This window comes from Gopherus evgoodei, chromosome 5, assembly GCF_007399415.2.
Source record: "Gopherus evgoodei ecotype Sinaloan lineage chromosome 5, rGopEvg1_v1.p, whole genome shotgun sequence".
Classification (NCBI taxonomy): domain Eukaryota; kingdom Metazoa; phylum Chordata; order Testudines; family Testudinidae; genus Gopherus; species Gopherus evgoodei.
Genome location: NC_044326.1, coordinates 68,978,485 through 68,994,145, shown reverse-complemented (window position 1 = coordinate 68,994,145; position 15,661 = coordinate 68,978,485). Strand labels below are relative to the sequence as shown.

Genomic DNA, 15,661 nt, shown 5'->3' with positions numbered 1-15,661 from the left:
ATAGATACAGCACTCAACCCAAGGTTTAAGAATCTGAAGTCCTTCCAAAATCTGAGAGGGATGATGTGTGGAGAATGCGTTCAGATGTCTTAAAAGAGCAACACACCGATGCTCAAACTACAGAACCCAAACCACCAAAAAGAAAACCAGCCTTCTGCTGGTGGCATCTGACTCAGATGATGAAAATAAACATGCATTGGACCACTCTACTTCGGATCGTTATCAAGCAGAACCCATCATAAGCATGGACACTCATCTTCTGGAATGGTGGTTGAAGCATGAAGGGACATATGAATCTTTAGTGCATCTGGACCATAAATATCTTGCGATGCCGGCTACAACAGTGCCATGCGAAAGCCTGTTCTCACTTTCAGGTGACATTGTAAACAAGGCGTGGGCAGCATTATCTCCTGCAAATTGTAACCAAACTTGTTTGTCTGACCGATTGGCTGAAGTAGGACTGAGTGGACTTGTAGGTTCTAAAGTTTTACATTGTTTTATTTTGTAATGCAGTTTTTTTATATATATAATTCTACATTTGTAAGTTCAACTTTCATGATAAAGATATTGCACTACAGTACTTGTATTAGGTTGTAATAAAAATAAATATAAAATGAGCAATGTACACTTTGTATTCTGTATTGTAATTGAAATCAATATATTTGAAAATGTAGAAAACATCCAAAAATATTTAAATAAATGGTATTCTAGAGTACTGGCAACCTATTATTGCTCCTTTCTGCCCACTGCATTGCTGGGGAGGAGCTCCTGACACCTCTACACCCCTCTTTAGAGGACCCACTTAGGTTACTGATAATTTAGCCTATCATCTCTTTTACTGACACCTGGAAACCTCTATCAGTCTTTGCAGAAGTATCTAAACAGTTTAAATACTCTTAACTTCTCATAAAATAATTTGTCATCGGAAATGCTCCCTTTCCCTCACCTTCTTTGCCATATTGCCTATCTCTGAAAAATTATTTCCCTCTTTGCTTACTATAACCACTTTAGCAAAATTAAAAATTCTAAAACAAAAGCAGATAATGAGTTCACTTGCTATAAATAGTTCTCTTCAGTTCATGAATCAGAGGGAAATATCAGAAAATGCACAATCTCTGTTGAATATATTAAGGCTTTGGCAAAGTGGTGAGGGAAGAGCACTTAGTTAACTCTTTTTCCCTCAAGTTGCCTCAAATCTTTCCAGAAATATCTGCTGTCACTTTGGGTTCAAATAGCGTTTGTCCGCAAGAGTTCAGTGAGCTGCTACTTTTTCCTGATGGTGACTGCCTTGGGCTCCAGCATCTAATCTTTCGTGTTAAAACCAACACTATTTAAATCCTTTATGTCTCTGAAGAAACCTTCGAATGTGTGAGCCAAGTATAAACTGATGTAATTATATTGTCTTGAATTTGTCAACAGCCTGAGAATAACTAAGAAAATTGTGAGCTTTCCTAATACATTTCATTAGATTTTTCTCTGAAGCCTAACTATGGGATTATTAGTGTAAGCGTAGCTAATTATTTTTCTGCCAAGCAAACTACACAAGAAAAAAATGGGAGATGCAGCACTCCCTTATAAAATCTGTGCAATCTGCTGTGCATCCTGTCTCAGTGTGGCACTGTAAGTGGACTGTGCTCAAGCTGTGGTTATAATTTAGGGAATTACCAAAACTGAATCTGCCTAAACTGCCTTACTCAGAAAAGCTGTTTTTAAAGAAACATTACAAGCGTCACACTTGAAAGTTATGTGACAGAAGTAACTAATTCAGAAGTGGTATGTGTTTTGTGAGATTGACATATCAGCACAGAGGGGCTATTATCAGAGATGGTTAAATTGGTTTGGGCAAGAGAAGGACTGAGAAGGCATCCACTTCCCAAACATAACCTGAACCTTATTTCAGGATCAGATACATCCCCAACTCCCACTGAGACTATTCTGCTGTGTGGAGCCTAGCAATCTTTCTGTAAGACCCTTCTGATGCTCTGTCATTCCTACGTTTGGAGTTGCTCTGCACTTTCCTTTCTATTTATTCCTCAGTCTATATGGCATGCCTATGGGAAATCTCCTCTTTTACATAAAGATATGTGCTATGGGGCGGAAGGTAAAATAGCCCCCACTATGGCTCCTGCCACCACAGAACGTGTGGAGATTTGAAGCTTGTTTTATGAAAGCAGGGAAGTCTGAGTGAGGATCACCAATAGGGCAAAATTGGTGGTTTGGATAAAGCTGCATTGCCTCTAAGGAACGGAGTATAAAGTCTGAGAGCCAAAAGCTCCTAAATTCAAAACCCCCTCTGCCACAAAATCACTGTGCAGCCTCGGAATACTACTTCCCAGGTGTGGAAAATATTAAATGATACACCAGTGCTAAGTGTTTATTGTTAATTGAATTTCTAAATACTTATCTGAACAATGATCCTTTCACTAATTTCCCATCACTAGAGAATATAGCTTAGATCAGCCATGCAGTGGAAATACAATTTTCTCTTTAAAATGGTATGGCATTAGTATTTTTTCTTGATGCAGAAAAGTTTGCTTTTGGAAGAGCTGGGAGTTAATAACAATGTAATATAAAGTATTGATAATTCTACTTACACGGTACTTTTCATCTTGAAGCAATTAAATACAATTTTTAGACATTAATCTTCTTGCTACTCTGTCACAGTAGCAGAGGTAGCTGTATTGTAGATGTGGAAACTAAGGCACAGAAGTTGATTTGTGCAACAGGGCTACTAGTTCAGACCACTTGACCATTCCCTCCTCTCTCTCTTTGCCCAGTATAAAGGTGTAGAAGATAGTAAAAACTACATCTTCAATTTGTAAGGATAAACTGTAGTTTCTGGTTGGTTTGGTATAAATAAAACATAGTTTTCATAGGTGAAAAAATAATCCCCCCTCCCCAAAATATTATTATTAATAGGCTTGGAAGGATTAGAATTTTATCAGTAAATGTTGATCTCACTCACAAACTGATAAAAAAATATTTCCATAGATAATAATGAAAATTTACAGATTAATAAATTTTCAAGCAGCATTTCTCCTACTTTACTTTAGAGTTTGATTTAAGGCAATTTACTTTACATGTATATTTTGACATGTGATGTTGACAGTTTGTGTTTTAACCGTTATAAAGTTTTAATTTTTTTGAATCTCAGTGTCTACAGTCATTAAATATTTTTTGTCTGGCCTAACCACATTATCTGCTCCCCCATACTTCCTGCAACTGTGAACATTTAAATAAATAATTATCTTAAAAAATGTTTAAAAATATTATCGGTCAAAATTCTAAAAAAATAAAAATGGGAATTCTCCCAAATCATATTTATTGCAGTGGTACGTAGGCGCCAGCCATGAATAATGCTTAGCACTGTACAGACACAGAGTAGCAAACAGTCCCCATTCCAAAGACTTTGCAATGTAAATAGTCACAACAGATGCAGGGCAAGGGATATAGCACACACACATATAATTCATGACAAAAATAACACACTGTAGAGATAATTTTGGACAATTTAGTGTTATATTTTTGGGAAATGTTACCACGTTCATAGCAATAAACAATGTTCATTGGCAAAAATGGCAAAATTTCCTCCTGGATTAAATCTAAGAGCTCAAGCTCTTCCTCAATCTCTGCAAAGGGATGTTTGTCATTTTAACAGCAGCAGCACAGCTGAAAATGAAAATGAAGAGAGAGTAGGCAGGCATGTGCACACAGACGAGGGCATGAGGAAGAAAAATTTTGGTGGGATTGCTCTGCGGTTTGCCCAAAATACCCTTCTAAACACAATAGAGGAACAGATACTTAAAGGAATTTTAATATTAAAAAATCAGAATATGCTGTTTAAAGGAGGCGCTAACATAAAATAGCATTTTAAATTAGTAATTTTTTAAAAAATAGTTAACAGTATACCTTTAAATTCATATGCCTTATTTTTTCTAGTAGTAATTGAATGTCTTTTTTTCAGCTACTAATTCTACTGCTGGCAGTAATGTATAAACAGGATATGTCAGTGATTTAGATGTGGCTGTATGTTCAGGAGCAGTGTCTCCAATAGCTTACCATAGCAATGACTGCTGCTCCAGCTCCAGCAAGTGCCACAATGAACAAATGGAATGTCATGTTTAGCTGTAAAGAGGACAAAGAAAACAAATTTCATAGTAATAACTCTACATGGAAACCAAACAAAAAGTCAACTTCTGACAGAGCAAACAACTACTTTCCTGCTGCCATTGTTCTGCAGAAGTTAATGATTCAGTAATATTTTTGACCAAATTCACTGCTGGCATGGTGTATGTTGATATGAAACTACAGTGCTTTTATATTCAGGGTACTACACTTGAAAATTTCTAAGAACTCTGTGTGGGTGCAGAAACTCCATCTATTTTGTTTTCAAAGTTGCTGCAGTCTGTAACCAAGGAGATTTACGTGTACTGGGGTGAAATCCTGGCCCATGAAAGCCAACAGCAAAACTCCCATTGATTTCAGAAGGGCCAGAATTTTAACAAGTGTGTTCATTTATGGAGATATTACTTTTGCTTGTTCATGTTGTTTTCTTTCATCTAAAATAAGAAAAATAATAATCAGAATTAAAATATATGGTCTTTCTTTATGGAAAAAATACAGCAAAGTGTGAATCTATCAAAGTCTTGGGAGTTATAGACTCCTACACCAGTGGGAAAAAATGGTCCAATGAGTTTAAAAATATTACTGCTCTGTTACAATATAACCATAATTTCTTCCAATTCCTTGTACTCTCTTTTTTTCTAAACATAAAGACAATAGAGTTTTTCATAATTTCTTCTCACCATGTAGCAGACATGTAAAATCTCAAATTAAAAATTGCAGGTTTAATGGAATATAATTACAAAAATAATAGCTGAAGTAACTATGCTGATGGAGTATGTTTTCTAGGAAAAAGAAAAGGACTATATTTTTTCCTTGTGCCTTCATTCAATCACTTTGTCTATGACTAAAGAGGTAAGTGTCAGAGGAAACCATATATGCCAGTTATTTCTTACTAAAATGACTGTTATGGATTTGGCAAATAAAACTTAGCCCATTTACTCACCTCAGTAGATTCACACATCCTCAGGAAATTTTCAGACATAGTGCAAATCTTCTTTTCCTCTCCAATAGTTACAATTCCTGAAACACATGAAATATTATTCACTAGATTTAGTATTCAAAGCATTCAGTAGATTTGTTCAAAGGAACTGAGGAATCCATATTCTTAGATGTTAGGAAGAACAAAGCAACTGTGGCTCATTTTACACAACAGGAAAACAATCTCTTAGGTCTTCAGTTGGTCTCTTCATTGTCATGAAGCTGACATGTTATGAACGCAGGCAACACAGGGAATGGTTCCTCAACCCATTTCTTATATTTTCATGTTGGATTTTATTAATTCCAGCCAACAGGGTATTCAAATATTAGAAAATAACTTTCAGCCAGTGCACATATTAGGCCTGTTGGCACATTCAAAAACATTCTCTGTCCTTATGCTGAGGAATGTGCTAGGGTCAGGATCCAAATTTGCTTGTCTGGTGCAAAGCGTCTGTTAGAGGCTATAAAAGTATGTTACCCAGCGGTGTGCTTAATCATCTGTTGATAATGAATGCAGCTGCTTACAGTAAAGGAAACAAGAAGCTGCTGTACTGTTCGCTTTAGCATGTGACAAGATACTAAATCACAGATTAGCCTGTTGAAAACTACTGTGTTACTGTGCCTTCCCTGTAGGAGATACAGTGGTTTTTTTGCAGGACTTGCAAAATAGATGGAAACTGTAAGGATTATATAAATAAAATATAGATGCAAACATTAACAAAATAAAAGCCCCATACAGCATTTCCAGAGATAAGCATTGACCTTTAAATGTCTCTCAGATTACTTATCTTCTGAGGAGCAAAGTAAGAAGACTAGCTGTTATTGAATCATAGCAGTCAGAAATGGAAAAGAACAATCCATCAAATCCACTTCTTCCAGATCAGGACAGAGGCCTGTTGCCTGGATGATACTGAGGCATTCTTTCTTTCTCTATTGCTAAGCTATCAGATGGACAAAAAAGCTATAGGAAGAGGCTCAGGATTGACTAAGCAAAAACTAAGGCAGGCAGAGTACAGACTTCTCTTTGCAAGGCACATGAGCTATGCCCCTGCCTCCTCCCAGTCAGAGAGTGGATACTGACACATGACAGGGAAATGACACAAGAACATACTCAGTTTAAAGCTATGTGTGTCCCTCCTTGTGAGCTACACCATTCTAACATTTTGAGATGTTTATCATTCCCCGCTTCAGCACTGCCTTCCTCCTTATTTCAGTGTTAACTCCTCCTTATGATTTATGTCCCTCATCTCCTTTATCATATCTGTGAATAACCTCCACCTACTTTGTCGTCATCTTTCTAAGCTGACTAGAATTGGGAGCAGTTTTCCAGCTGCAGTCTCACTACAGCCATTATCACCAGGACGGTAGCAGTTTCCAACTAATATGTGGTACCACTGTGTAAACAGATCAATACTACATTTTTATGCTGTATTGCACTGCAAGCTTATTGCTAATATTCTGTCTATTGCTGCCCCTATAGCAGTAAGTCTTTTTTTTACTGCTTTCCAGTACCCCCACCCTCCTACTGTATATCTGGGTTTCAGATTGTTTCCCCTGAATGTAGCAATTTGCATTTTTCCTAGTTGACGCTCAGTCATATTCTTATTTCCTGTTCATATTTCTAATTTCTCTCAGCCTTTTTGCATGATTTCTCTGTTTTCAGTAGTGTTTGCAATAATTCCAATTTTAGTGACATCTATGAATTTAACAGATGTGCCTTAAAACTGCACACCATTGAAACAATAGAATATGGAATTATTTTTTTGTTGGTTTGTTTAACCAATTTAAATACATAGTCTGTACCTACCCGTAAGGTGTAAGACATAATTTTGGAAGCATCTAGGGTTTGCAGACAACATTCCCAAAAAATATTTCTAAAAGGCTGCTTTGTTAATTGCGTCTGAAGTCTCAGTTCATATTTAACATACATCATTCACCTACCAAACTGACGAAGGTCCAAGCAGAGATTAGCCCCTTCCACTAAGGTGGTATTTCGGCAAATGGTCCACAGATTGAAGTACATGTAAACAGGCAGAGAGGTGAAAGCTGTGACCCCTAGCCAGGCCAGCATGAAGATGTATGTCAGCATAATAAACTATAAGAAATACAAAGGAGAAAGAGAAAGAAACAAAACCAGTAGAACTTTTAAAAAACTGAAACCAGAACAATATTCCATCACGAATACAGAACCATACCCAATATGCATGCAGCATTCTCAGTTTTGTTTTTTGTTGTTTGAAAGTTCCATTACTTTATTTGTGTTTAACAGATGGTCAGTTTGTGATCTGTCCAGAGTAAGGGACAGTGCACTATTGTGCTCCTCTGGAACAGCCCAGGAGTGAGATTATGGCTCCAGAGTCACAATCTCCTTCCTGAACTCCTCAGTGCTTCAGGGTCTGTATCTGAGCCAACATACATCACATGATGTGCTGGTGTAACTACCTCACTGGGCACCATGGGGACAGTGTGGAACCAACTCTCTCCTCCTCCTCTCCTCCTACCCAGGAAAGGAGGTAGCGGCTCCAGTGCAAATAACTAGTAGGAACAGAAGGAAGCTCCTTGAGCCCGTGTATGATTCTATGCTACCTTGTGAGCTCAAGCCACGATTTGGCCCATAGTTAAAATGAATCACATGCCACTGCAAGCAAAGCATCTCATTGAGTTCAATGTGCATTGGATCAGATGCAATGAGGCACATCTCATGTGTTTGCAAGCCCGAAACGAATACAAAGGGATTTCTCATTATAAACAAACTGAAAAATGTCCCTCCCTCATTAGGCAAAGCACTGAATCGTGTTTTGTAAACTATGTTGCAGCTATGTATTCTCTGAGTGCTATGTTTTTAACCTCTGGTTTCTAGAGTAAAACAATTGAAAATTCTAGCGGTGTAATTATAGCAACCATTGAACTCCATTTGATTTCAGATCCAAAACCCATGTTGGTCCATGTAACATCTAGAAGCAGTGAGTATGCTTCAGTGTCACAGTGCTGTCTGAGAAAACTAGTACAGTATTCCATTAATGATTGCCCTTTTCTTCTTTTGTATTGAACAAGCAAACTGTGTAAAGACCAGAAAAATATGCCAAACTGCTAAAAGCAATCACCGAACCTGCACTTAAACACTACAGCAAAACACCCCACATTTGGTGGCTTCAGAAATGGACATTGATCAAGATTTTGCAGTGCTGCTCCATATTGAGGAACTAAATTTTTTTTTAGTATGTTTCTGAAATAGTTCTACAGTCCCTGTGATGGGGTACCTTCCCCCTCACAGGCATAAAAGGGTTTAACCAGGCCTTGCCCCAGAAGTAACAATGGAGGTGAGTACTCCAATGGGGTGCAGAAAACAAAGCAAATCAGGGAGGAGTTTCAGGGAGCAACCAATCAGGGCTCGGCATGCTCAGATAAAAGGGATCTGCAGGGCAAAGTAGTGAGCAGTTGCTGTTGGGAGTCCAGGGAGTAAGACTGCGTCCCTGGAGGGCTGAGAGAACTAAATACCTTGGACAGAGCAGCAGGGACCAGGGAAGCAAGTGGGAGCTCCTGGCTGGCTGCTGGGACTGAGCAGCTGAGTGCCCTGACGTGAGGGCAAAGAGGATGCTGGGGCCATGGGGAAGCGGCCCAGAAAAATATAACAGCATTGACTGAGGTTACAGAGGAGCAGCAGGAAGCTGCTAGTTACAGTGTTTCTGGGCTGAGGCCCGGAGAAGCGGGTGGGTCTAGGTCCCAACCACTAGGGTTGGACAGAAACAATCCCCACCTGGAAGGGGTAAACATGGATGGTGACCTAGCCAGAGGGCTGAGTCGCAAAGAGGATGCTGCAGTTCTGGGAGCTGAGAGAAGAGCTGTAGGTGGGAACAAAGACAGATTGCCGGTGTGCAGATTGTGGATAGGGCAGTCAGCGCTGAGCTAATCCCCAGCACGACCAGGAAGAGGTGCCAGTCTGGCGATGAGGGCTGCACCCCATGATAGTCCCAAAGACAGCCTAAAGCCTGAATCCCTACAATGCATATCAAACACTGAATCTGAGAGGGAGGAACTAATCTAAGTAATGCTGGATGATCTGCACAACAAACCAGGAAAAAGCTAGACCTTAAACAATGAGGAAAACAGCAACACATTTTCTGATTCCTCTAAAGAAAGTTCTTTTGCATAATTTTTAAAAACCCAAATATAAAATCCAGTATGAGGACTTTATATCACTGTAATATTGTGGCTACTTTCCTGTCTATGTCACTACAATAAAAGAAAGCTAAACATGGCTAGATGTAGAGTTAAGTAGCAGTATGCATCAATTTACACCACAGACAAACCCTGCCACCATAAGTAGAGTCTGTTCCTCTATTACATGAGCTAATGAAAGACCAAGAGATAATGAAGAATCAAGAAGAACTCCAGAACCTTGAAAAGATGGTGCCCCTATAAGGGTCAAAAATGAAGTAAAACAAATTCTCCCCCACAGTTCATAAGAACGGTCACAATGGGTCAGGCCAATGGCCCATCTAGCCCAGTATCCTATTTTCCAACAGTGGCCAGTGTCAGGTGCTTCAGAGGGAATGAACAGAACAGGTAATCATTGAGTGATCCATCCCCAGCCATCCACTCCCAGTCTAGCAGGTAGAGGCTAGGACCACTCAGAGCAGGGGGTTGCATCTCTGACCATATTGGCTAATAGCCATTGATGGACCTATCCTCCATGAACTTGCCTAATTATTTTTGAATCCCATTATACTTTTGCCCTTCACAACATCCCCTGGAAATGAGTTCCACAGGTTGATTGTGTGTTGTGTGAAGAAGTACTTCCTTTTTGTTTGCTTTAAACCTGCTGCCTATTAATTTCATTTGGTGAACCCTGGTTCTTGTGTTATGTGAAGAAGGAAATAGCATTTCCTTATTCACTTTCTCTATACCATTCATGATTTTATAAACTTCTATCATATCCTCCCTTAACTCTCTCTTTTCCAAGCTGAACTGTCTCAGGCTTTCTAATCTCTCCTCATATGGAAGCTGTTCCATACCCTTAATCATTTTTATCCTTCTCTGTACCTTTTCCAATTCTAATATATCTTTTCTGAGATAGGGTGACCAGAACTGCATAACAGTATTCAAGGTGTGAGCATACCATGGATATATATAGTAGCATACGATATTTCCTGTCTTATTATCTATCCCTTTCATAATGGTTCCTAACATTTTGTTAGCTTTTTTGACTGCTGCTGCACATTGAGTGGATTTTTTCACAATGACTCTAAGAACTCTTTTTTGAGTGGTAACAGCTCATTTAGATCCCATCATTTTGTATGTATAGTTGGGATAATGTTTTCCAATGTGCATTACTTTGCATTTATCAACACTGAATTTCATCTGCCATTTTGTTGCCCAGTCACTCAGTTTTGTAAGATCCCTTTATAACTCTTTGCAGTCACATCTGGACTTAATTATCTTGAGCAATTTTGTATTGTCTGCAAATTGTACCACCTCACTGTTTACCCCTTTTTCCAGATCATTTATGAATATATTGAACAGCACCGGTCCCAGTGCAGATCCCTGGGGGGCACCACCACTTACCCCTCTCCATTCTGAAAACTGACCTTTTATTCCTACCCTTTATTTCCTGTGATTTAACCAGTTACTGATTCATGAGAGGACCCTCCTTCTTACCACGACTATTTACTTTGCTTAAGAGCCTTTGGTGAGAGACCTTTTCAAAGGCTTACTCTACGTCCAAGTTCTTGGTTATGTGAACAAATAGAAAGCCATACTCGGAGGTGATGTAAATGGCAGTGTAAACTGTGAGTGCAAGCAGCATGCTGAGGTGGAAAGCTGGGATCAACTATCAAGAGAAAAAGATGAAAGATAAAGTACACTGGGGCTTGCTCTATCTTACATCTTCTTTGCACCCTCCTATTGGTTACTTTCCTTCTACAACCTTCTTCAGTGTGTAACAATAACATTTAATATCCAGTAAGGTGGACATACCAATTTGTACTGCATTGCCTCTGAATTTGTCTCAGAGAATTAAAGAATGATAGCAGGCTGTGACAGAAAAGTGAGAATAATGGCCCTGATTTATGCATAGAGACATTGTGGAAATGGATTATTACTGCCAGTGATCTATTCTCTCTCCCTCCTCACCAAATATTGACATGTTAGAGGGAACTAAATCAAAATACATAGATGATAGATAAGTATAGCATGGTCTGCATCCCCTATGATCCTATATCAAAGACTACGGCATGTGTGTACTGCTTTATATAGTGTGAATTGAAAGGAAGACATCTATTACAAAGAAAATGTTCAGCACAATTAAGTATTTTTTTCCTCCACACTATTATTATGTTTCTATCTCTACTTATTCTCTGGGTTCTATTTTCCCAAGCCACACATATGATGAGACAACATATGGTCCAACCCCAAGAATTCATTTAAAAGTAATTACTTGGCAACATTGCGGCACTTAAGAGCTTTGAATTCCAGACTAAAAAGCAAAAGATGTTCTTAATTTATTACCAAGCTAAAGAGTTTTATTGCTATTTTTTAAATTAGGAGCAAGAAATGACAGAGACTATTCTATGCATGCTTGTTCCCCTCTTAGAATAGCTTTTCAATTTAGGACTTATTTTAAAATTTCACTTTAGGGGTAAAAAAAACACATCTCCCTTGTTGATTTTTTACACTTTTGCAAAAAATAGCAATGTGTGCTTTAGTCCTGTTTAAGAGTCCCTTTCTAGGGCTTCAAAAATGAGAAAGAAAGCATTCTTAAAAAGCGTAAAGCAAAGTTATTTTTATGTTAATACCTCAGTATATGTAGTTAAATGTACTATAATCTAATGGATAGGACCACATCTTTCATATTAATTATATTTTAGAACTATACTGCCCAATTTTCATACACCATCCTGCATTCCTGTGCTCTTTCTGTACATAGAGGTTTAGGAACCTTTCTGCTATGTGTGCATGTGTTAACACAGGCATAAGTGAAGACAAGGCAAAGTCTTTAGAACTGTATTTACTCTACGACCAAACAAGAACTTCTGCTTTTATTTTTTTTCTTTGTTGACTCAGTGCTTTCAGCTGAAGGACTATTGGTCCACTACATGTTCTAATTAACATTGCAGAACCAGGAAGCCACTGACATGATACATGAAGGACCGGAGGCAGTAGATCCCTTTGATGGACACACAGCCAACCAGTTAGCTGTAAAATCCCTCTTGGTCTGTTCTCTGTTTGCTTTACCTGTAAAGGGTTAACAAGCCCACCGGTAAAAGAAAAGGAGTGGGCACCTGACCAAAAGAGCCAATGGGAAGGTAGAACTTTTTAAAATTGGGAAGGAAACTTTCCCTTTGTTTCTGTTGCTTTTGGGGCTGCAGAGACGGGCAGCAGGAATGCTGTGTAAAATTTGAACCAGATATGAAAACCATCAGATCATATCTAGAACTACTTTTAACAACCCAAATATGTAAGTAAATGTTTAGAAAGACGCAATTAGGTTTACTTCTGTTTATTTTTTTAATTTTGGCTTGTGGCTCTCTTCTGTACTAACCCTTGATGCCTTTGTTTGCTTGTAACCTTTAAGCTGAATATATCCCCAAGAAAGCTATTTTGGGTGCTTAGTTTTTGTAATTGGTTCTTTTAAGATCTAGCAAAAAGCCTAAGTTCCAGATGTAATTTTTTCCTTTTTGTTTTAATAAAAGTTACCTTTTTTAAGAACAGGATTGGATTTTTGGTGTCCTAAGAGGTTTGTGCATGTTGTTTGTTTAGTTGATAGCCACAGCTAATTTCCTTTGTTTTCTTTCTCAGCTTTTCCCCAGAGGGTGGATGAAAGGGCTTGAGGGTACCCCACAGGGAGGAATTCCCAAGTGCTCCTTCCTGGGTCCAAGGTTTTTTGGGTTGTTTTTTTTTGCATTTGGGTGATGGCGTTTATCAAGCCAAGGTCAGAGAAAGCTGTAACTTTGGGAGTTTAATAGTATTATTTTTTTAGAATCCTTATGGAACTCCACTTCTGCACTTAGAGTGACAGAATGAGCATTCAGCCTTGACCTTGTGACAGTGGTGGGATAGTTTTGAACAAGAAGCATAGATCTCAGGATTTTAAAAGAACACATTTTTCCTTTTGGCTGCTTGGAAGCCAGGGAGCTTTTTTCCTCCTTCCCTTCTTTTCTTTGCTGCCTGAGGGGGAACAGGCACACCAAAGAAGCCAGGGAGTCCAACAAGCAGTTGATCAAGGATATTTTTCAGATTACATGCAATAGTGTCCAAAAGGACAAAGTCTATGAAGTTCTTTGGACATATGACAGATCTGCAGCCCTGTTAAAACCATTATTAATGGGAAATTATCCTTCATGGTGGTTTCAGCAAGGTGGTAAACACAGAATCAAATTGCATTGGCTTGGGTAATACAGGTCCAGTTGTGTCTAAGCACAGCCTAAAACAATGATCAGGTAACACATAAAATGGTAATTTACATGTTTTTTTCTATAATGGATTGGAATTTAGAAATTACGGGATATACTTATGTGAAGACTACAGGTGAGTAACCAAAACATTTATTAGTGAATTTTCTCTGTTATAAAGTCTTCTCTCTTTCTTCTAGAGATCTTCCCAGAAACATTTATTGAGAAGCCTGTTCACTGCCAGAATTAAATTCAAAATGCAATCTGCTCAGATTTAAAAAGGATGGTACTTCTCTGAAACAGCGTTCGGCTACCTGACAAGTCAAAGGAAGAAATTATTTATGAAACAGCAGTGCTGAACCTCAAAAAACACCACATTTGCTCCTTTAGCACACTATATATTTTGTTAATAGTGAAAATAGCTCCTTTAAGTTATCACATTTATCAGTGCAAGAAGCCGAACATAATATAATAATGTTTCCTTAAACGTTTCATTCCATTGCATTTTATGTTCATAAGTAAGATGCAAAAGTCCATGATGCAGTGTTATCCTAAATTCTACTTTCATGATCAGGTCTTGAAAAAATTACCAGACAACTACTAACCAGAGAACTAAGGCTACTAATCGATGTCCATACAAGATAAGGATAGTGGTCCCCTGTCAAGGTATTCAGGAGCAATATTTTGATGAAATCTCAGGCCCTACTGTCACCTCCACCTGGAATCTTCTTGAAGGTTCCATCTTTCTTGTCAACCTCTGACTAGATGTGAAATTCTAAATATTAAACAGAAGGTCTAGAATTTTCTAGCTGCTAAAAGAGAGAAGGTGCATTCTGTCATTTCTTCTGCTTCAGAGGTTCTCAAACTTCTGACAACAAAAATTACTATATGACCCCAGGAGGGGGGACTGAAGTCTGAGCCTGCCCAAGCCCCACTTCCCCGGCGGGGGATGGGAGCAAAGCCCAAGTCCAAGGGCTTTAGCCCCAGGCAGGAGGCCTGTAACCTGAGCCCCATCGCACAAGGCGGAAGCCCTTGGGCTTTGGCTTCGGCCCTGGGTGGTGGGGTCAGGCTTCAGCTTTGGCCCTGGGCAGTGGGGCTCAGGATCCAGCGCTGGGCCTCAGAAAATTTAAGTCAGCCCTGGTGACCCCATTAAAATGGGGTTGTGACCAACTTTGGGGGCCCAACCCACAGTTTGACAATCACTGTTCAACTCCAAACCCTCCTGGCTGATACAAAAAGAAGGGATTTCTCTACTACTCAGCCTCTCGCTCAGCTACTTAGCTATTGCCAAGAGGCAGTAAGCCTCTGGTATTAGGCCTCTCTCACAGATTCCATTGCTTGGTCCTTCTTTCCCAGAAATAATTTCAATGCTTAACTCTATTGCAGCAGCAACATGAGATTTTCATGATTCTTAACCGTTTCACTGCTAACTAGGGGATTGTTGAATAGTAACATCAAAAGGGATAGCCTTGTTAATTTTACTATTGCTTCCTGGCAGAGTCATGAGCAGCTGTAGAACCAGTGGAGAAATCTGTCTGAAGACATACAAAGACAACAGTGTAACAATTTACATTTTGTTCAATTTGGAAATTTTAACCTGAAGGGTGAGAAATTTAATTTTTATTAAAAAAACTAAAGCTTAAATATACAGAGATTGATGGTTTAGACCTCCACACTCACCAGGAGAAGCTGATTCCTTGCGACTGGAGTTTTCAAGCACTGCGTATATTATTTTGGGCTTTCCTAAATAATGGATTATTAAGGTAAGCAATTCAATCTCTTTTCTCCAGTGATTTCTATTAAAGTAATTTTGAAATTTGTTTTCAAGAGTTTTCAGAAAGGTGGTAAATTAAAGATATATATTTATCCCTACATACACCCACCCCTGAATACTTCAATAAAACCCCTCCCCTGATGAACAAACATACACGCCAAAATCCTGGCCGCACTGAAATCAATGGAAAAACTCCCATTGATTACAGTGGGCTCAGGATTTCATAAGAACGGCCATACTGGGTCATACCAAAGGTCCATCTAGCCCAGTATCCTGTCTACCAACAGTGGCCAATGCCAGGTGCCCCAGAGAGAGTGAACCTAACAGGTAATGATCAAGTGATCGCTCTCCTGCCATCCATCTCCATCCTCTGACAAACAGATGCTAGGGTCAC

The 15,661-nt window shown here is 38.9% G+C and overlaps 1 protein-coding gene across 2 annotated transcripts in view; it reads right to left on the bottom strand.

Annotated features, from left to right (window-relative positions):
- Positions 1-15,661, bottom strand: part of GPM6A (glycoprotein M6A) — a 357,131-nt gene that overhangs the window by 19,047 nt on the left and 322,423 nt on the right. For both annotated transcript variants that reach the window (XM_030563098.1, XM_030563097.1), the window contains exons 4-6: positions 7,045-7,198; positions 5,069-5,145; positions 4,060-4,125 (exon numbers count right to left, since the gene is read on the bottom strand). In XM_030563098.1, the coding sequence (XP_030418958.1) occupies positions 4,060-4,125; positions 5,069-5,145; positions 7,045-7,198 (297 nt within the window). The remainder of the gene's footprint in view (positions 1-4,059; positions 4,126-5,068; positions 5,146-7,044; positions 7,199-15,661) is intronic.